General features: G+C 36.6%; 2 protein-coding genes across 2 annotated transcripts in view; both read right to left on the bottom strand.

The window, feature by feature from the left end:
• myo1d (myosin 1D) overlaps positions 1 to 7,568 on the bottom strand; it is a 157,488-nt gene extending 149,920 nt beyond the window's left edge. Inside the window, exon 1 of the mRNA XM_020918134.2 lies at positions 7,162 to 7,568. Coding sequence (XP_020773793.2) covers positions 7,162 to 7,256 — 95 coding nt within the window. The 5' untranslated portion in view covers positions 7,257 to 7,568. The remainder of the gene's footprint in view (positions 1 to 7,161) is intronic.
• A 582-nt stretch (positions 7,569 to 8,150) lies between these two features.
• On the bottom strand, positions 8,151 to 19,154 carry LOC110154325 (uncharacterized). The gene is made up of 10 exons (XM_020918316.2): positions 19,072 to 19,154; positions 18,941 to 18,995; positions 17,099 to 17,173; positions 16,799 to 16,864; positions 15,074 to 15,136; positions 14,934 to 14,976; positions 13,308 to 13,511; positions 11,951 to 12,220; positions 11,769 to 11,858; positions 8,151 to 10,113 (listed from the first exon to the last, which is right to left on the bottom strand). Exons 2-10 carry the CDS (start codon positions 18,956 to 18,958, stop codon positions 9,707 to 9,709), a joined length of 1,236 nt encoding a protein of 411 aa, XP_020773975.1. The 5' UTR covers positions 18,959 to 18,995; positions 19,072 to 19,154; the 3' UTR covers positions 8,151 to 9,706.
• Positions 19,155 to 23,109: the final 3,955 nt, after the last annotated feature.

Here is a 23,109-nt window from a genome sequence, read left to right as displayed (position 1 = left end):
CTAAAGAAGAAATATAACAGATCAGAGAAAGGGGGGGTGAGCGTCATGGTGGTCTGCGGTTTGATGAGGATTTCAAGTTAAATGTTGGCGCTCCATGTTTAAAGCAACTGTTTGTTTTATTTCATTCATAAAAGATTTCCCCAGTGGCCAATGGGCTAAATATCAGAGGTGGGGACTTGCAAGACATGAATTGGACTCAAATCAGACTTGAGTCACTATTTTTAGGACTTGAGATTTGATTTGATAAAATGGACTAAGACTTGGGACTCGACTTGGACTTGAGAAGACTTGAGAAGCACTTTTAAATCTGAATTCTTTCTGTTCTGACCGTAATGATTCACACCAAGATCCTGTCAAGACATTTAAAAAGGAAAAAAGACAACTAAATTAAATTCTACAACTCTTATATACTCTATAAATACTCATATATAAATATACCTTGACGTTTTAATCACAGTTTAATCATATATTGCAAAAATCTAAGCTATATTTGGTATTTTGTTTTAAAGATTTGAAATGACTTGAAGCTCAAAGCAGACAACTTGGACTTGACTTGGACTTATGGATCAGTGACTCGAGACTCGACTTGGACTTGCCTGTATTTGACTTGAGACTTGCAAAACAACGACTTCTGTTAAATACGATCACTGAATACAATCTTTTCAGTTTCAATCAGTAGTTTGCAAAAGAGGAAGAAAAAAAAAATCTAATCGAAAATCAAATATTTTTTTATTTTTTTTCATGCAAAATCGAATTGTTTGAATGGCCTTCCTCTTTATCACATATACAAGACCAAAAAGTAATATTAAAAGAAAGTATTTTATCCATTTTATTTTAAAATTTAACATTATTATTACTGTGTTATCCAAACTGAGTCTTTTCCTTGATATGAAAATAGAGTTTGATTTTTTGTATTGTAACACTGTATGACATTTTCAAAAATACAGTAAAACAAACATCTTAATACACTTATAACAATCTTTTATAGTAAACACTGCACCTCATTTATGTAAAAACTGTTAAACAGTGAGTCTTATATGAATTGTATTTGAGGGACACTTTGTCATGGAAAAACATACTTTGATGTGCTTGTTTTGTTACTAGATAAAAGCCCAGGCCAACACCTTTTACAAATGATCTGGAGATAAAGAAAGGGACACAACCCAGCCATAAAACTTTAACGTGAAAAAAATTATTCTGCATTTGAATGAGCAATAAATATGTAAGAGACCAGGTTTTGTACACAGAGGTCTCAGCTAAACCAAACACAGGGAGGTCCACGTCAGGAAGTGCCAGTTTCCTTTTCCTTTGGCCTGGTCAGTCATAAAGCAGAGTCAGAACTCAAAGGTTCAAGGGTCAAACAGATTGACTTGGTGTGTATATAGTCAAATCAACACAAACTGTTCACTTATTTTATTCATTCCTCTTTTAATCATTTACATATACCATAAAAATTAAACAAAACAAAACAAAACAGTTCAGCTGGACTAGAGTTTTTCCTCAAAACCAAGCTCTGTCAAGTAATACTGTTACTACAATATGACTTAGACGGTATCTCTCGTAGTATGTAACACATTTAAACCACTGATACAAAAACTTCAAAATCTATTTCAATACAAAAGAGTAATATACTTGAATACAAATTCCCATATCATAACAATAAAAGGCACAGTGACATTTTAATGTTATTTAGACAACAGAAGTGAATAGTAATTTTCAATATTAAATCTCAGTACTTTCTTTTATATTATCATGTGGTCTTATATCTGTGTAATCCTTCAGTGGTCCAGGTAGGTTCTATACCAGTCCATGTGTGTCTACTAGTCTATGTGCTCTTACTGTTCTGATAGAGCTCAAGATCATTTTAAAACTATTCAGGAAAGGTTGTAAATGTAATGCGCCAAATCCTGTAGGAAGAAGGGCAATAACGTCTTTCCCCTTGACAAAATTCACCAAACATTCTCGTTGTTCCAGCTTAAAATCCTCCATTACGGGAATCGTTGCCAACACAGAATACATGGCTTCATCTACATCCATCTCGACCACTTTGTTTACTGTTGTGCTGTACCACAAAAAGGACCCAGTCAGGTGCAGAGTTTGACATCATGGCTTCACAGCTCTTCACTGATTGGCTGGTGTGCGGTCTACAACTTCCAGAGTTCTTGCAAATCATCTAGTGTATTCTGATTCCTGACCTAGTCACTGGAGAGAAATTAAATTGAGTGGAGGCACTAGGTGGCGCCAGCCTGGCTAGTATATAGAAACATATTTATCTCGTAGGGCCTCAGATTGGTGGTCAGTACAGTGAGACTGTATATGCATTTTATGTATAGCTTTGACTGAGCCACAACAACTTTAAAAAGTCTTGTAACACTAATTGTAGGTTTGTATCACAATGCAAAGAAATGCTACTGTGGTTACAGTGATCGAATGACTTTAATTTGCAGTCAAAAGTTTGCACACCTCTGATATACAGAATACAGCTTGCTTTCACTCAAAAAGCACATTTACGGCTGAAATGGTTGATTCATCTCCCTGAAAAACATAAATGTAAAATCATCTAATCAATGTACTTATCATTCATGCATAAATCAGCTCAAAACCTTCTACCATGAAACTGGAGGAATTTTCTGGAACTTGTACACAGAGCAGCACTTCCAGCACATATCTACACATCTACAGAGCTCTATTTTAGACTGGAACAGACCACATGGTTCAGCCTGCTTCAGTCCAGTCCATGTCACTGTGACTCTGAAAGGAAACCAGCAATCTCTGCAATCTGCCCCAAAACCAGCCTCCCATGAGCCTCTGGGGCCACAGCAGCAGTTTGGAGACATTAGGAAAAATCCCCCAGACTGCAATCGAATTAAGGTTACAGCATGAAGTAAGGCTATACAATACTAAGCAATTGTGGCGTTGGTGTTGAAGAAAATTCCAGGCAAAGCAATAACTTTTCCATGGAAACAAGCGGCTGGTGGAAGCTCCAACAGAAAACTTACAGAGGATAGCACAGGACAATAGAGAAATCATCATAACTGTTACTGAAGTTAGTTATTTTGTGTATAAATAAAATTAATTTGGTAGTACACTAAGAGTATTTCAGAAGGATGGCACTAAAAATGGGGTTTGGGTCCATAGACTGTAAATGGAAATTCCAAATAGGAAGTGAGCAGGGTGGTGTTTCCTGCTCCATCAACTCTGGCTCCAGTTGACTTTACATTGAAAATTTGTCACCCCTCTCTCTCTGTGACTGCTGCAGTGATCCTCATGTTTGTCTGTAAATAAATTCCTTTTCTAAATAAGGAACTCGGCTCCAAATTCACCCCTCTAACAGTTAACCCGGTGAGCTTCATTTGACTGAAGCTGAGCACTATGGGTGATGACGCCACACTCCTTTAGTCCACTTTTTTCTCCAGTCTATGGTGGGGGCAAATAAGTGTTTGCTTTAAAAACACAATCACTATTTATATAATTGTAGAATAAATGATAATCATAATTTGAATTTGATTACATGACCATTCCGAGCAATGGACGGTCTCTCTTTAGGTCTAAACTGGACGTGTACAAGAGCAGAGGGGCAGAGAGCGGCGGGCAGAGGGGAGAGGGCAGAAGGGAAAGGAATCCCTCCTGACCGGTCACACCCTCCACAAACAACAGCACACACGCTCCAGACAGAAGTGTCCCAGCGCCAGAGGAGACTCACAACTGGGCCAGTGTATGGAGTTAGACACTGCTTATTCACGGCCACATAAAGCCCACTTGGCAAACACAAACTACCAACACTTATATGGGATTTAAAGCTTGTTTTCACACATTTTACACCTCGAGCAAAGAAAAAGAGATGCATTATCAGGTTTAGGGCTGAACGATTTGGGAAAAATATCTAATTGCGATTTTTCAGACAAGAATTGCAATTCAGTTTGTGTTTTGATAATAGGATTATGCTCAAAGTATCCAATTTTAAACAGGTCTAGGGATGAACCGATATTGATGTTATCGAATATCCAGGAAAATTTGCAGTATCAGGTATCGGTTCCATAATATCGATAGTGATGATACCTGGTTGAACTCTTCACTGAATGATGCAGGCTCAGGACATCTCATGATGACTGAACTTTAATTCATACAAAGCTGTTCAGTAGTAACTTGCAGGATACATAACAATTACATAACACAATAAAACCAAATTTGTAATAAGTCAACTGTATTTTGAGAGAAAAAAACATGAAATTTTCAATCTCAACACTTGAAAAATCCGCAGATACTTAAAGACAGAGTATTAATATCGGAACTGAAAATCCTGGAAAACCTGAATGGGTCCAGAAGAATTGACAAAAAATACTGAAATATAAACTGACAAGCTAAAACAAAAATCATATCAACATGTTTCTAAACTGCACAGTTAGCAGTTTTTGTGCAGGATGAGACAGAATAAGATTCTGTTTATTGAGGAAATGATGGTGCTTCAGAAACTGCAGCCTTTGCGATTTACTAATTGCATCCAATTGGAATATGATTGACTGTATTAATCTTGTTGTTTTGTACATGAACCAAATACAACTTGAATATTATGCCCATTTATTGCCCTCCTTGGCAGAATCATAGGGACAAACAGTTTAAGGACATTCTTTCCTGTAATAAGTAAGAGCTCTTTGCCCATAGATGGAAATGCAAAACAGGAGAAAGGTCAGTTTGAACACACCCAAAACCAGGACCAAATATTTAGTCCACGTTACTCACAGTTCCTCTGAAGAAATGCTCAGGGCTAAAACAATAAATACCAAGTAGGGTTAAAACAATGGGGTTATGTTGGAGGATGTATGGTTGTCCAGAGACCAGAGGAAACAGGTGAACGCTTGGAAACCCTCGTGGTGTTGACAGTCTTAGTAACAATGTCCTCATATATTTGACTTATAGAGCTAACGGTCTATTGCTCAGAAATGTGGCCACTTGAAGTTACATTAAACACATCTTTTCAAAAGGAAAGTGGATTTCCTATAGGATACTGTATATTCTCTTTATTCCAGGCCAATGACCTACCGAAGGATTTGTAGTAAAACCTAAGTGTATTCCCCTAAAAAGGTTAATACAGCAGGAGCATGTAACTGCAGGGAAAATGGACCGTACAAAGAATATAGAATGACAACAATAACCATAAACTGATTCTCTAGATTTTAATTTGTGTAAAAAATATATTTGGATGGACCTGCATATGACAGTCATGACTAACTGGACTGAAACATGTTTTGGGTGACAAAAAACACTGTCAACCGGAGTATCAGAATGACTTTTATTTTATTTTATTCATTGTCAAGAGTAAATTAAGTATTAGCTGGGTTGCACTTCAATGGGAGACACTAGAGAAAAAACTAATATTTTGTCTTTTTTTATTTACTTTATTTACTCAGCATGCAAACTTTCATGTGGAAACAACAAAATTGTCCACTCTGCACTGAAAGATGCTTTAATATTTTTACATGAAAACATTATATGATAAAAACTTGCCTTGTTTTATTACGTTTATGTGAGTAAACTACAGAAATTATAGCCAGATTTTTCCTAGTCATCTGCAGTGTCTCACCTTAACAATAGGAGCATGTACAGTATTTTATTTTAACATCAGGAAAGGTCAAAGTTTGTCCCATTTATGAGATTTATTTTTAGAACCACTACATGTCCAAATGAGTATCTACCTCAAGATCTACCAGAGTACTGTACTCTACTACTTATACAATGATATAACTACTGTTGTAATTAACAGAGGAATGTTCACAAAATACTTCACAATCCTTTGGTTTTCTCGTAGGCCTGGCATGCCTCCGACAGCCTGTTTTATTGGCCTATTAGCCAGCCAAAGTTATGCAGGTCTAGTAAAAGAACCCGCACTCATCACATTGCACTTTCGTTACCGATGAGAAGGAGGGAGGAGGAGGGAGGAGAGGGAGGGAGGAGAGGGAGAGGAGGGAGAGGAGGGAGGGGGGTAAGAGATGAAACCGATTCCTTTGGGCTCAACCCTCTCCCTGTCTGCTTTCATTGAAAACCACAAATTTGTGCTCAGACAGCTGTGTGTTTTGTGTTTGTGTGCTGTATTAAAGTGTTAAAAATGCTATTTAAAAAAAAGAAAAGTTTGCCTGACGTAAACTTGACACAGAGCCACAAACAGCTGATCAAAACCGGTCTGAAATGTGAATGAAAGAATGGTGTAGTAGATATGGGGCGTTGACGGTTACATACTTCAAAGACAATTACAGCACTTGTTGAATCAAAACTCAAACGAGCGTTAAAAGGTACAACATGGGTCCTGGGGCTGAGGTACTAGACTATTATAAAAAAAAAGTGTATGACTGACACAGGTGCATAAAGCTTTTGTTTATCATTTATGTCAAATATCTTGTACAAATAGACAAAAGCTACAGTTTCTATATTCAAGTACTTGTATTGTCCACATTGTCAAAGTTTTTTTTTTTTTCCATTTAATTAGAGCTGGGGGCCAGTTTAAACCCAATCACAGGCTCTGCAGATTTTACTGGTCCTAGATCATACAACCATTGACTCCTGTGAGCTTTAAGTCATGTTGTAATGTTGTTACTTCATCACAAACAGACCTGGAGTTGTGTTTTGTTTCATTCACAGGTTTGAGTAACCTTTTATTATTAGTCTGTCTACATCTCCAAAGCTCAAAATGCCCTGCTGCACCTTGTGATATCATAATGCAGTCATTTTCCAGTTAACACTACTTTTTACCTTTCAGTAGAGATGGGCAATTCCCGGGCTAAAATCATCCAAATGATTCTAGCAAAGGTGTGTGTTTAAAAGCACAGTGGAGCACTTCCTGTATTATCAGATGACATTTCAAGGTGGAACACAGTGCTTTGTTTGAGAAAAGAACCCTTCCTAAATACATGAGTGAATGAAACGCAATCCCTTTTTTGTTTAGTTTTTTGAAGAGGAAAGAATATTACACCATAGATCAGAAAATAGTCTAATATGACACCTTTAAACCATTTTAAAATAACCACTTAAGAGGCTCAACCTGTTGAAGTGGACTGACAATTGCACTAATACCTTTTTATCTCTTATTATCTCTGTTTTTGTGGGCTCGGTCTGCTTGGGTGAGTCACAATGGGAGATGACTAACTTCAAAAGGAAGATGACGCTTACCTGAGTTTGAGGTTGCCCATGAACTCCTCCATAGAAACATTGTCCAACAGAACAAAGTCAGCCTTCCCAAACTCCAGGCTCTCGTGTTCAGCCATCCTCTGTAGTGTGTAGCTCAATAAAATCCAACGAAAAATATACAAAAATACTAATTTACAATTTTGGAGTGTCTCGGGACGAAAAACGTGCGCGCGTTTCACTCATCACTCCCAAGTCCATTAAGTTCCAAAAGCGGAATTAAACAGCAATTTCTCTCATGCTGGAAAACGTGGCACGAAAACAAAACCTAACCTGAACAGTATACGCCTACTTTCCACAACCTATGATGTATTTTAAACGACAACACGGCTCGTATCCATACAAAGTTTACACGTAAAACAGAGTGTCGTTATCCCGTTACATCGTGGGCTTCGTTTTTCCTGGAGTTTGTCTCCTGTCGGCCGGAGCAAAACATCCAATCAAATTCAAGCCGCCTGCCCTGTCCCCGCCCCCTCCCCGTAGAGGTGTGGGTCTGTCTGGCCCCGCGTCTTCAAAAATATTACAAGTATTTGCGAAGACCGCTAAGTCCACTGTCTACAAGGCATAGTTAAGCCGTGACGCATTCATTTCATAGAGGAAAAGAGGAAAAAGACATAATATCTGGCTGATTTGTAATGCCATGGTTGCCATATAAGGAGAAGTGGGGCAGCTCAGGAATTTAGCATTGACTGAAAAATAATTTGCTTATAATTTTAAAAGCTCACTCACGGTTATAAATGTTTTCGAGGGTGATAAAAGTGAACATACACAGTTCAAATAAAATCCAAGAAAAGCTTAGATTAGAGGGACTCTACTATAGTACACTAGTATGTGATTGGCTGTGATGGGAGATGGGCAAACATTGAGAGGAGGGCCCCCTCTTGTGGAAGACAGAGGTAAGTGCAGATTTATTCTAATACATTTAGAACAATTATACTAGTATTATTTCCAAACGATTAATACAAACGTGTATAGAAGGTGAATACGTATTGATTTATTTACTTATTTTTGCATCTTTGAATTGTAATTATGCACACAACACAGAAGCTTAAACATTATAGAAAAATATCAATAATTTCAAGTCACATCATAATGAATTCATATCAAAATACAGTGTAAAAAAAATCACCAAAAAATTAATCATTTCAAATTGCAGTTGTTCATAATACAATACAATTAGCCAAGAAAAAAAAAGTCAAAAGCTTAAAGGTGCACTATGTAACTTTTCTGATGATGTAAACCTGCTTGTTTCCATGGAGATGTTATGGCTTTAGCTGGAAGGTTCCACAGTATGACATTAAACATATCTCTCTCCATGGAAACAAGCATGGAAGTGACGCTACAAGGTCAAATTACAGGTCAGATCTGTGAAGCGGGGACCTCACTCAAAGCGTCTTTCTCTGTAATTACATTCAGGCTGGTTACATTTAATGCCATAGTGACGAACATTCCAGCTAAAGCATTAACACCTCATGGTAACAGAGCCATACTAGAAAGTTACATAGTGCACTTTTAATAGAAATTTATATTCAAGGAGTTATAGCATTGAACAAGTGACAGCGCCAAAGCCAAGCTACAGGTTAGTTCTGTGGAGAGGCGAGCCCACTCACGGTAAGAACGCGCATGTTTAAGGTTGGGCAATAAAACAGACTGATCTGATTAAGCTTACTGCTACTGTGGTAACTTTCAGGCAAAGCAATAAGATCTCCGCAGACACAATCTTACAATCAGAAAGTTACATAGTGCAGCTTTAAAGATGCATTGCGCACATTTTCTGGTGGAGGTTCTGCCACGGAGATGTTATTGCTTTGCTTGGAATGTTCCATGGTATGACGTTCAACACATCTACACTACCGATCAAAATTTTGGAACTCTACACTTTTTCCAGTTTTTTACTTTTGATTCATGAAAGTGTCCACCTCTGGCAGATATAACAGCTGAACACACTCGTGGCTCGTTCTTTTTACAACAGAAATCAAATATTGTTCAGAAAGTTCTTCCCAAGTTTGTTGCAGAAGTTTCCATGAATGTGTGGCACTTGTAGGTTGCATGGCTTTCACTTTTCTGTCCAGATCATCCCAAACCAGCTCGATAGGGTTTAAGTCTGGACACTGTGCTGCTGGACACTCCATGTTTTCAAGCTTTACCATCTTGTTCTTTTATCCTGAGGTAATTTTGTCAGAGCTTGGACTTGTGTTTTGTATCTTTTATCTTTTTTTTTAACCTCTACCTTTGTACCATTTCAAGCTCTTCATTGGACTTGAATTGCAATAAAAGACTGGAAAAATTAGGGTGTTCTAAAACTTTTGACCAGTCGTGTATCTAACATTTATTCATTACGGGTGTTTCTATGCTTAAAAATACAATCATTCCTTCTGCGAATAGGGTTGCCTCTCCACAGATCTGACCTGTAATGTAGCCCTTGAGATAAAGAGGTTTAATCTCTACCGTGAAACATTCTAACCAAAGCAATAATGTCTCCATGAAGACAAGCAGCCATACAAAACTCCAAGCAAAATGTATTTAATCATCATTTATACTGGACTAGCAAGGAGCCTCCAAAGGTGATGGTGGTGGACACTTTATTGGCCCAGGACTTGCCGCTGTTGTGGGTGACATAAACCTTGGACCCTCTGCGCAGGAACGTCATGTAATAAGACAAAGTGTTAACAGACGAAATACGGGAGACGTGGGTTCTAGACTGAGACACCCAGTAACCATTGACGACCAGCCACAGATCCGTCTTGACGTTGGTGTAGCCGCTTTGGGAGGAGAAGAAGAACTGATAGAGGCCGTTGACGGGAGCCTTGAAAACTCCTGTCCTCCTGTCGTAGGCGCGACCCAGGTTTACAAAGACTTTGGAGTACCTAATCTGGTTCACTTTGCCCTTCAGACGACCAGGAAATGAGGCGAAGAAGTGGACTTTTCTGGATGGAACTAGGATGCGGAAGATAAAGAAATAGTTATTCAAAGTGTTGCTTCTTGGGTAAAAATTAATTCAAATATGTAAAAAAATACAGTGGGGGAATGTAACAAAAGCAATAGTACAATACTTTAAGAAATCAAATTAATCACCTAAAATCAGCTAAAAATGTTATTGCAGTCACTACATTTGATACTTTAATTGTTCTAAAAATATCTGCAAAACATTTTTACTTTTTATTCTGAAAGTACATTTTTAAACAGGTAGATTTTTTCATGTGATACTTTCACTTCTACATGAGTAACTTTTTTGCCCTGTATCTGTACTTTTACTTAAAAATGTGTTAGTTAATTGAGTACTTCTTCCACCACTGTTTAAATATGATGACCAAGTTAATGCCATACTGTGGAATCAAGCAAAGCAATAACGTTTTCATGAGACAATCAGGTCCTTCCACAAGAAAAGTTACACAGTGCACCTTTACTTCACACGGCCAGAGTAGAGAGTTTTTTATGTTTGTGTTTTAATGTTGGAGAGTTTTCACTGTGACCTTTTGACTCATTGGAGTTGTCAGTTGAAGCTCAGAGCTGGTAGACAGACTGAAGCCACCTAGTGTCTCCACTCAATTTCATTTCTCTCCAGCGACTATGTCAGGAATCGGAATTTGCGGAAGTTTGCAAGAACCCTGAAAATGTGAGTTCGGGCACCAGCCAATCAGTGAAAAGCCATACATTCAGTGTTGGCGAGAATTCCCCAGATCGAGGATTTAAAGCCTGAACAAAGAGAATGTTTGGTGAAGTTTATCAAGGGGAAAAACTTTATTGTCCTTCTTCCTACGGGATTTGGGAAAAACATAATATACCAGTTAGCCCCGTTAGCGGCACATTACATACATCATGACCAAATAGCAGTGATTGGTTAAATTTTAAAAAAGTACAGGCCAACAGGCTGATGAATCAGGTTAGAGAGTTGGTACTGTGTGTGTCCATTATGTTGAGAAAAAATATATAATATTATTATTGATAATAATATTTCCAAGGTACTTTTAGTTTATTTTTTAAGGAAATGTTAATTCAAAGATTATTGGAATATACCACATAAAATTTAGATAGTCGCAGTAAAAGTAATCTAATAGTGAAATTTTAGTGTTAATAAAAGCTCTATATATTGGTAATAGCTGTAATAAAGCCATTATATTGTAACAGCAATTATATTTGCTTTATATTTGACAGAAGCCATATAAAGGAGCACTAAGTAACTTTTCTGGTGAAGTGTCTGCCACCTACAGAAGCCCTGAGAGTCAAGAGAAAAAGAAAAAAAAAACAGCCCAAATGATCTGCTTCTTTTTTTCTCTCTCTCTCTCGCTTGCCTCTCAAGGCTTTTGTATCCACCTGCTTGCCAGTACAGATTATTGTATGGCTTGAAAAGTTCAACAGTATGGCATCAAACTCTGACAACGCTGACCAAGCAAGTGTGGTCAGAGTTGTGGAGAGGTGAGCCAGTACAACAGAAGAAAGCTTGTTTTTTAGGCAATAAAAACATGTATAATTGATTGAATAGTATTGATAATTATATTGGAAAAGCAAATCAATAACTTCTGTACGGAGCCTGGCAAATGATGAACCCTCCTCCAGAAAATGTAAATAATGTAGCTTAAACTTGTCCTTACATCTCTTAGTTTTACACCTCCAATTAATCTTGTCTCGGCTCACGCAAGACTGGTTCCTCCTGCACCTTCCACATGTCAGAGTGTTTATATCTGCAAATAGACAGACAGGATCACACTGCATTCATTAGACAAACCCGCCAGACTGTACTCCCAAAATACCATGTCTTAAAACTCCTTTGTACCTGCGCAGTACGCCAGGTAACAGGTCTGCGGCTTGGTGAACTTGTAGACGTAATAATTTCCCCGACACTTTTTGACCTTGATAGGAGTGGAGCGGAAAGCACAGCACTTTTTCTTCCAGCTGCCACAAACTTTACGAGTGACAATTCCGTTTCTTCTTGAGGGGTGGGGGCCGGCCAGCCACAGGGGGGAGTGGGTACCGCATTTGTTTGCCGGGATGCACCTCTCAGGCATCTGCAGGCTCTTACCGTTGTAGAAAAGGCGGTACCAACCTGTGATTTGATAAATGTGTGGTAAATATTGTAAAAATATCTAAAATTGGAGGCATACATAGAAATCCTCCTCAAAAACATACCTGGAGTTGTGTTTTGTTTTCATTCACATGTTTAACTCACAAACCCTGCATATGTACGCTGAGTTCTTCTTTCAAACAGAAAACACACTGTTCCACTTTGTGATGTCATGTTGTAAATACAGGAAGTGCTCCACTGTGTTTTTAAACTGCATACACCTTCACTAGATTGGATAATTTTAGCTCTGTAATTGCCAATCTCTTCTGAAACAAGGGTAAAAGGTGCTGACTTGAAAACTACTAAAGGCGGAGCAGAGCATTTTCAGATTTGTAGATGTAAACAGAATAATAATAAAGTGTTACTCAAACGTGTCAGTGAAACAAAACACAACTCGAGGTCTGTTTTTGAGGAGGTAACAGCATTATAACATGGCTAAAAGCTCACAAGAGTCAATTTACACACTTCTTATTTGGTCCTTGGTTTAGACCTGGTTTGGTTCAATTTATTTTATTTATTTATTTATTTTTTTTGAACAATAATTTATTACCTTTTTAACCAAACAGAATAATACAATCCAGCACAGCATAGTCTGCATAAAACTAAATGGACAGAGATTACCATCAGGTCTGAGTCAGAGCTAAAATGAAAAAGAAATACACATTGCATAATTGTGGTTTGGTTCCATTTATAATTTGTTGAAAGTGCAAGTGTGAGAATCCTCTTTAAACAAGCCTAAACCAGTCTGAACCAGGACTAAAGCAGATCTCAACCAGGACTTAAGTAGGTCTAACCACTGTCAAAGTGTCTAAGATCAAACCAAGACTGAAGTAGAACTGCTTTTAGGTCAGGATGAGTGAAGCGCAGGACTTAAGCAGAACTCAATCTGAACTTAACCAAGTCTAAACTTCATAAACACATCTCAACAAATAATTACTTGAACTGCAAAAAAACCCCTGTATCTCCCCATAGTATATTATATCGCCTTATATTCATAGATAGCATTGGATTGTGCATTCAGTATCACAGTTTTAGCACAAATAAATAAATCAAATATCATATCTCTTACCTTTCCATTTGATGTAGCGGTCACACATCTTTTGCTTGGTGGTGGTGTTGGTCGCTCTCCAGGACTGGTCCAGGACGGTGTAGTGGAAACACGGGTCCCCGCGTCTTTTGGACAGTTCGAATTCCTCAGACAAATATGAGTCTTCTTCATCTTCATCATCCTCAGAAACGTTCGCAGCAGTGAAGTAAGTTAGAGTATGAGTCCCTATAGCAAGACAAGCAAGATTACACACCACCTGCTTGTCTCCATGGAGGTGTTATTACTTTGCCCAGAATGTTCCACATTGTGGCATTAAACATGTCTATGTGCATGGAGAGAAACACAGTGTGTCACGCAGGCTCTGTGGAGAGTCGAGTGTTCTCACAGTAAAAATGCTGTTATTCAAGGTGGGACCAAGTTGTTGTTTTGCAAGTCTAAATGTTTCAAGTCCCAAGTCAAACACAGGCAAGTCCAAGTCAAGTCTCCAGTCACTGGTCCATAAGTCCAAGTCAAGTCCAAGTTCTCTACTTTGAGCTTCAAGTAATTTCAAGTCTTTAAATCCAAAGTACCAAATTTTAGCAATTTCTATATATTTTAAACTAAATTGTACTTAAAAAGTCATGGTATATTTATATTTGCATATTTATATAAGAGTTGTAGAAATGCAATTTTTTTTCTTTTTAAATGTTTTGACAAGTTGTTAGTGTGAATCATTACTGTCAGAGGAGAAAGAATTCAGATTTAAAAGTGCTAAATATCAGTTATTTTGTCATGTAGTCTCCACTGAAATGGAAGGATCGTGTTTTTTGTAGTTCTTGTCTTACTGTATATTACTGTATTGTACTGTATGTTACTGTAGTATATTTGAGGACATCATATCACAGTACTTCATTTACATCCAAAGTAACAAACAGAGAAGTGAGACGGACATTTTCCAAGCACAGCATTTATCAACTGTAAAAAGAAAAGTATTTTCTAAACACATATATTTTTAGGAGACACATCAAGTCTTCTCAAGTCACAGGGCTCAAGCCCGAGTCAAGTCCCGAGTCAGTGACCTTCAAGTCCAAGTCGAGTCCCAAGACTTAGTCCATTTTATCAAGTCAAGTCTCAAGTCCTAAAAATAGTGACTCAAGTCTGACTCAAGTCCAAGTCACGACTTGCAAGTCCCACCTCTGCCTCTGAGTAATAAAAACTAAAATTTTAATAAATGCAAACATACAGTATAAGTTTAATGCTATATTGTGGAACATTCCAGGGAAGGTGTGCAGGTAGGCACCACAAAAGTTACACAGTGCACGTTTAAGATTCATTAAAAATAGCAAGAATTTTCAACTATAATGTACATAATTTTTTGTTTATAGTAGTTTGACTAGAATAACAATATTTTTACACGATTTATGTTGTTTTTGTCATGAAGTCACATTAAAAGCTTTGAATAACGTGAAGCTAGAAGAAATATGATAATAACTGTTATCTTGAGTCTTAGTTATATTCTTAGTTAGTTAGTCTACGTAAGTCTACACACAAGTTATATAGTTTCTCCAATACAAATCTTTCAAACTAGTCTGATTTCTGAGTTGTGTGAGAAATGATGAATTATGAAACAACATGATGTAAGAACAGCTCATTTGCATTTTCTCTTACCAACAAGGTCTTGATCTTGTTCCTTATGCTTAATCCTGTGCATCTATTAAAGGAAAAACAGCATAACACATTAGTCTGTAGGGAAATATAAATTAAATAAATAAATAAAGAAAGAAAGAAATATAGAAATTATGCAATACCTGATTCAGTGCTTTGTGCTGCTGCTGGACTGTCGTCTGCTCACACCTTAGACTCTCCATCTCCTGTAATCATTACATGTGTAGACTTTAAATACACCCTGACATTGACAGTATGATGTGGCTTCATTAGTAAATCAACAGAGCTTTTGTTTTGTGCTTATTCAGTTTCGTTATGTTATTTTTATTGCATCAAAATGTGTTATCTTGACAGGCCAATCAACAAAAAGTGCTGTCATTTGGCCTGATGGTGTCTCTTGCTTGTATCTGTGGAGTAAAATAAAGGAAAAGCAATAATATCTTGGCTGACCCTCGACTAGAAAAGTTACATAGTGTGTCTTTAGATCATAGAGAAAAATCCCGCACACCGTCTTAGATGCAAATTGTGAGATTTATTAGGACAAACCGTGCAACGTTTCGGCAGTAGGCCTTCATCAGGCAAACAGAATGAGAGCTCAGGGGGACATCATATACAGATGTGTCAAGCACCCAAGGGTGACAGGTCAAAAAGGAACAGTGTACCCAAAACAACATAATTCAAGTGAAGTTGGGACGCTGTGTGTAAAAAAAAAAAAAAAAAAAAAAAAAAAAAAAACCCAAAACAAAACAGAATACAATGATGTGCAAATCCTTTTCAACCTATATTGAACTGAATAAACTACAAAGACATGATATTTAATGTTCAAACTGATAAACTTTATTGTTTTTATGCAAATATTCACTCATTTTCAATTTGATGCCTGCAACACGTTCCAGCGTTCCAACGTGCAGAGATTTCTCCAGATTCTTGGAAACTTTTGATGATATTATGGACCGTAGATGATGAAATCCCTAAATTCCTTGCAATTGTACATTGAGAAATGTTGTTCTTAAACTGTTGGACTATTTGCTTATGCAGTTGTTCACAAAGTGGTGAACCTTGCCCTATCCTTGCAGGTGAATAACTGAGCCCTTCGGGGAAACTCCTTTTATATCCAATCATGACACTCACCTGTTTCCTGTCTCCAGTGAACCTGTTCACCTGTGGAATGTTCCAAACAGGTGGATTTTAAGCATTCCCCAACTTTCCCATTCTTTTGTTGCCCCTGTCCCAGCTTTATTGGAACGTGTTGCAGGCATCAAATTGAAAATGAGTGAATATTTGCATAAAAACAATAAAGTTTATCAGTTTGAACATTAAATATCATGTCTTTGTAGTTTATTCAGTCCAATATAGGTTGAAAAGGATTTGCAAATCATGGTATTCTGTTTTTTTTTTTTTTTTAAGTTTTACAGAGCGTTCCAACTTCACTGGAATTGGGGTTGTAAAATAATCAACATACAGGATAATAATAATAATAATAATAATAATGAAATATTAATCAAGGTAGAAAAATCATTGAATAATAATGGAAAAATAAAATAAATAATAGTGCATCTTTAAAATATTGCAGTTTGCGTTTTGCTTGAAAATGGAGCTGGTGTAAATTCAGGCCGTTTATCTCACCGCTCATCTCCTAAACGTCACACCCTTCATTGCGATGTTTTCCTAGTAGTCAATAAAACTACTACGGTAATATTTCCTCTTCTCTTTCTCTGTGTCCGTCTGAGTCTCTCCAGGCTGAATTTCTATTAAATCATTTTTTCTCCATTCTATTTGTTGATCAGAACCATAAACTTTGAGACTTACTTTAAATAATCTCAGCTTTACGTTTTGATTATATTGTTATTATCTGAGTTTTGTAATACCTTGATCACTGCAGCGAGTTGAACATCCATCGGTTGATCTTTCATGGCCCACAGATTTTGTCCTGTCTGGAAAGTTGAAAATTGGGTGACAGTTTTTAGTTCAGATGCCTGGAACTGAAAATCATGTTTAATTCTTTTGAGTGAAACTACTGTGATGAAAAAAACAAACAAACAGACAAACATGAATCTGGATCTGCACCAAACCACATCTGGGACACGGGCTGCATATTATTAAATTATTTTCAGTTAAATTTTTCATCTGCTTTAGCGACTTTAGCTGCGAACAGAGTCAAAACTCACAGTGTTTGAGCTCCCAGGACAGCAGACTCCACACGATGACAATGTTACCAGCACAGCCACAGCTAAAGCAACCATCTGGGGAAAACAACAGTTGTACAATCATTATGTAAATCCTGACATTTTACTGGGGCTGAGGCACGAGTCTCTGGACAAAAGGATTTTCTGTGTGAATGTGCATCTTACAGGGCCGGAGATGAGAGAAAGTACAATAAAATAATAAAAGTAAATCATACAATAAAGTATATTCACTACAGCTAATAACAAATTGCCATGTGTACTGATGTAAGTATTGAAGTTATGTTACTGATAACTGATAATTATGGGTCATATTCTTTGCATTAGTGGGAAATTAGTGGTGATTTTTTGGATATGGATAAGATTTGATAACTTCTATAACTCAGTAAAGTAGTGTATTATTCTGAAATTTTAATGTTTATTTATTGCAGCTTTTTAAAAATTATTATTATTATTTTTTTTAAACCATATTGTAGATTTAGAATAGCCTTCGTGGCTTAAATTTGCTTTTTTTTTTTTTTTTTTTTTTTTTTTTTTACCATATTGTAGATTTAGAATAGCTTTTGTGGTTTAAATCTGCTCTTGTTTTTTTTTTTTTTTTTTTTGTCAGTAGCATAAATTTGTTTCAATATTATCATGTATCGTCTATATTAACTTCAGCAATATATTGAACTTCAAAATTTGTTATAATTAGTCACCGTGGCAACAGTCCCAGTTTTTCATCGTTCTGAAAAGTATGGACAGAAAGCTAATAGAATTTTCTGTTAGTGTATACTCTACTGCATAACTCCACAGAGAAAGTTAAAACTAACTTTGGAAGCTTCTCTGTGGAGGTAAATCACTTTTATGCCATACTGTGGAATATTCCAAATAAACAAAATTTAGGTCTGTGGAGAGACGCCCAACAGCAAAGTGCAACACAATGAAGTAAATGCCTTTATTTCAGTCTATTATTTTAGCTGGGAGCAGGTGGGGCTTTGAAATAGAATCATTATAATTTGCTTTTGTTTCTCCCACTACAACATCTGTCTGGTCTAATGTTACCATGACAACTTTTACACATACTTGTAGTAGTAGTGGTATCTTTTTTTTTTTTTTTTTTTTTTTTTTTTTTTACTTTTAAGCAGCGGTGGAAGGTAACAAAGTACAAGTAGTAAAATACTGAACTTAAGTAAAGTTTTTAGGTTTCTGTACTTAAGTACATTTTAAAGTAGATACTTTTTACTTTTACTTCACTGCATTTGAGAGCAGGTGTCTGTACTTTCTACTGCACTACATTTTTGAATGGGACTGAAAAGAACTTTTTATATAATTTAAGAGGTTATTTTTACCATGTTTGTGGTGACATCCTATGACGAAAGTTCAGATTTTAGCAAACAAAAACTAAATACACAAAATTTATAAGAAAATTAAGAAATGGATTCATATCGCAAATGTTTATAAAAATCTGTATAATTTTTAATCAATATCACTACAATTAACACTTTATCAAATTAACACTTTGTCAAAATATGTGTGAAATACTTCTACTTTTTACTCTAAAAATAAATTTTTAAAAGGGTACTTTAATTGAGGTTGATTTTTCATGTGATATTTTTACTTGAGTAACTTTTTGCCTCTGTATCTGTAATTTTACTTAAGTAACAAAACTGAGTACTCCATCCACTGTTGCTTTTAAATTTTATATCAAATTAATGGGCCCATTTTCTCCTTGAAATGTTTAAATGTTTAAAACAAAATACAGTCTAGTTGAGTATACATATTCCATTATGTAGTCCTGCTGTTAGGTGATGTTAAATATGATCATACACAAAACTGCAGGTTTACCTTATTATCCACATGCATCTTTCGTCTGCTTCCTCACACCAGTCCCACGGGTGTCCTCCAACAGAAAGACATAAAATAAGCCTTCACAACCCTTTCACTCAAACTTGATAGGCTGCCAAAGTTATTCTCACCATTTCGTCAGCAAGGAGGGAAATCTAACAGTTGACCAAAGTCGTCTCTGTAAGACCAGTCAGCAACACTATAAAGCACAACATAAGGGAAATACAGGCTTCAGTTTAACAGAAGCTGTCCCACTCTGCAAAAGTGTTACTTTTCACAGGCGCCCTGCTAACGTAGACATTAAAATATTACAGAATTGGCACATTTTCTATCTGTGTGGTCAGTAGTTGAAGGAACTCGATAGATAATCTTTTATAATTTTTTTCCCTTTATAATTGTTCACAGTTAGAGGCTGAAAATATACTAAATAAGTACTATTAATAAAACAATGTCATCCATTTTCTTCTGTTTTATCTGGGACCAGGTTGCAGAGACAGTACAAGCAGAGAGGCCCAGACTTCCCTTTCCACACTGTAAGTATAAAAGTACAATGGTCACAATAAAGTCATCTACATCCTTGTGAAACATACACCAGTGTGCTCAGGTATGTGAATTAAATCGTGTTTCTCAATATTTCAATAATAGCATGTACAGGAATCACTGGGAGATAGCATTAAAGCTGCACTATATAGTTTTCAGGTAGAAGGATCCGCCACCTGTTTGTCTCCATCGAGATATTATTGCTTTGAATTGATGAGTTTAAGGAGCCCATGTTACGGTATTTTCTGATCTATATTATAATGTTGTTCTCTCATCACAAACAGACATGAAGTTGTGTTTGTTTCATTCACATGTTTATCAAAAAAAACACCAAAAAACAACTGCATATTTAATAATAATAATAATACATCAGACTTATTTAGCGCTTTTTTGGACACTCAAAAATGCTTTACAAACAAATTAAAAGTGACACGTAGAAAATGGGGGGAATCATGAGGGAATGCCAGATTGAACAGGTGACTTTTAGTAGCGATTTGAAGTGCCGCAGTGAGTCCGATATTTATGCTTTCTTCTCTCAAATGGAAAACACTCTGCTGTTCCACTTTGTGAAACTATGTGGCAATACAAGGAGTGCTCCATTGTCTGCATACACCTTCAGTAGAATAATTTAACTGATTTCAACCCTGAAACTGCCTTTCTCTACTGAACGTAAGATAGAAGGTAGTTGTTAACTTAAAAATACTGCTTCATGACATCACAAGGTGGATCAGAGAATTTTGAGCTTTAGAGATGTAGACAAAGTAATAATAAAGGATTACTCAAATGTGTGTGAATGACACAAAACACAACTCTGGGTATGTTTTTGATGAGGGAACAGCATTATAACATGGCTTAAAACTCAGAAAAATCCATTGTGTGTAATATAGGACCTTTAAGCTTGTATTTATTTATTTATCTTATTTATTTATCTTTGAAAACCTCTACACTTTCTTTACATATCAGACAAACTGCACGCTCATTACACTAAACACAAAAAATAATCAGTTGTCCACTGTTCTTTGAAAACTCTGCACTCTCTGTGAACTTTTCATACTTTAAAACTCATCATCATCATTTTGCTGTCCTTAACTACACTACAGAACTCTGCACTTGCGTCGACTGTCACAGTTTGATCTCGAGTTTGTCAGAGGTGACGAAAATTTGGCGGCAAATGTAAATATGTCATAATAATGTCATTATTTTTTAAATATAAATACTTAAATTTTTTTATTGAAAATGAAAAATCACCAAAATACAACATGCAGACATGTTATTATTTGCCAAAAAGTAAAAAAAAAAAAAAAAAAAAGGCCATGACAACTTTTGAGTATTGACTCACAGGGCCAGTTCAAGGCGTGGGGGGCAGAGGGGCTGGGGGGCTGGTCAAAGGAGCGTGGAGGGCCGGAGTTGGCCTTAAGTTTGCTGACCCCTGCTGTAAGGCCTTTATGAGCGTTCTCTTCAGAGCAGGAGTGTGCTTCTCTCAGAGTGACCACTAGAGGACAACAGTGTCAGTTCTCTTCATATTGTATCCATGTTGAATCCTGCGTTCAGTGTGTTTGAGTGTATCCTGATGACTGACAACACAGGAGGAAAACGTGCTATATAAACTGTCAGCAAATGTACAAGCTACAATTTACTTTCCAGGAAACCATTTAGACGTCAACAATAGAGAGGTAATTGAAAATACTTGGCGAGGTACCATGACTTTTTGTTGACAGGCTGACAAGCTGTTTTGCCCTGATATGTAACTTATAGTGATCTTATAGTCAGTCACTAGCACTATAACACACAGCTCTCATCAAATGTTTACAAATACTACAGGTCCATGCATGAGTCTGGATTGTTTGTGTGGCCCAGTTTGGCAGTTATTGTTATGAAAGAGCTTTTATCAGGTGTGTGCTGGGACAAGATAAGCCTAAGGGCCCACACAAGTTTCCATTGGACAGTGTTTGTCTGCGGTGAGGACTACAGCTGCTCCAGACCCACATAGTGAAATGATGATGAGAAACTGAAGCGTGCTTGAAATGAGATCTGCATGAGAGCAATCTGTACGTCAACAAGCACAAAAGGGCACATTGGCTATAGAAATAGCCTGGTTAATAATAGCACCATCTTTGAATGTAATGAACACTACCGACAGTCCAAGCTGAGATATAAATGGAACTAATATTTTGACTTCATAGACAATTTAACATGGGCACGTTTCTCCCACATGTACTAGTATAAAGACTTAAATGAGAAGTGTTAAGGTTAAACAGAAGTTTTACATTTATAGCTATATAGAGTAATATGATTCACTATGGTTGTCAATTAAAGCAGGGGTGTCAAACTCAAACTCACAGAGGTCAAAATGAAAAACTGGCACTAACTCATGGGCCAAACAAAATATTTATTGAAAAATTTCAACAACATCTGCAAGTTTTCTCTTCTTTCGAGATATGTAATATTAAACCTTTTCTTATTAAAATAAATGTTTAATAATAGTTTTGCTTAAACATTGATAACAACATTACAAATAAATAATGTCTCTATAGTCTATCTGCAGCCAGCGGGTCAGCTCCAATACATATTTTATATGATCTCGAGGGCCAAATATAATTATATCGTGGGCCAAATTTGGCTCCCGGGCCTGAGTTTGAATGTCTAAATTAAAGCAACCAAGATAGTATAAAGATTGTTTTATTATTATAATAGTGTGTGTGTGTTGTGTATATTCTGAAAAATATAATTCAAATCTTGATATGTTCCCTAATTTTCTTTAAAAAATGTTTAATATTGGTGTTTTTATGCAATAAAAAATCTTTCAGAATTCTGGATGATTTTTATTGTGCATGTACGCAATCATCAGATCTTATTATTTAGTTCCATGATGACACCAGTTATCTGATTGTGTGAACATTTAAAAGCACTTAATATATTATATTTAAATCCCCCTATGAGTATTTATATATTAAAAAAAACAAAAAAAAAAACAAAAACAAAACCAGCTGCTACCTTATTAGCTTGGCACATTAGTTGAACTGTGTGGCTTTACCCTTTTGTACCTGGCCTGAGGAAACCCAGTGAAGTGGAACCTTCTCTTGGCATTACTGTCTCTGTGTCCACTGCTGCCTCAGGGTCTGGCACCAAAATGGCTGCCGGGGAGGGTTACTTCCCCTTAATATCATGTTTAAAATAGACACAGCCCCAATGAAGTAAAGGTCTCTTGTCATCTCATTTAACTACACCTTGTGACCTCTGTGACTAAGGCATAAAGACTAAACCTCAGACTGTATAAAGAAGTGACATGACCCAAAGCAGTCAAATGAAGCTCACGAGGATCGAAGTTATAGCCGCAAATTTGGGGCCAGGTCCATATTAGGAAGTACAAAATAGCGAAATAAAAACACCAGGATCATGTAGAGTGGGTTAATATGAACATTTTAAGAGCTCACTGCCGCAGTTACAGAGAGAGAGGTGATCATTTTCCAAGGTAAATGTCAATTGGACACAGTCGATGGAGCCAGAAGCACCCCCATGGTCACTTCCTATTTGGAACATGGCAGCTGCCAGGTTAGCTATGTCTATTTATATACAGTCTATGGAATAAAACAGTTACTTAGTGAAAAGAAAACACCACAAGAACAAAA

Source organism: Boleophthalmus pectinirostris, unplaced genomic scaffold, assembly GCF_026225935.1.
Source record: "Boleophthalmus pectinirostris isolate CB_2022bp ecotype Guang Dong unplaced genomic scaffold, ASM2622593v1 HiC_scaffold_14, whole genome shotgun sequence".
NCBI lineage: Eukaryota > Metazoa > Chordata > Actinopteri > Gobiiformes > Gobiidae > Boleophthalmus > Boleophthalmus pectinirostris.
Note: the sequence above shows the minus strand (reverse complement) of the source record. Positions and strands in the feature narration are given on the sequence as shown.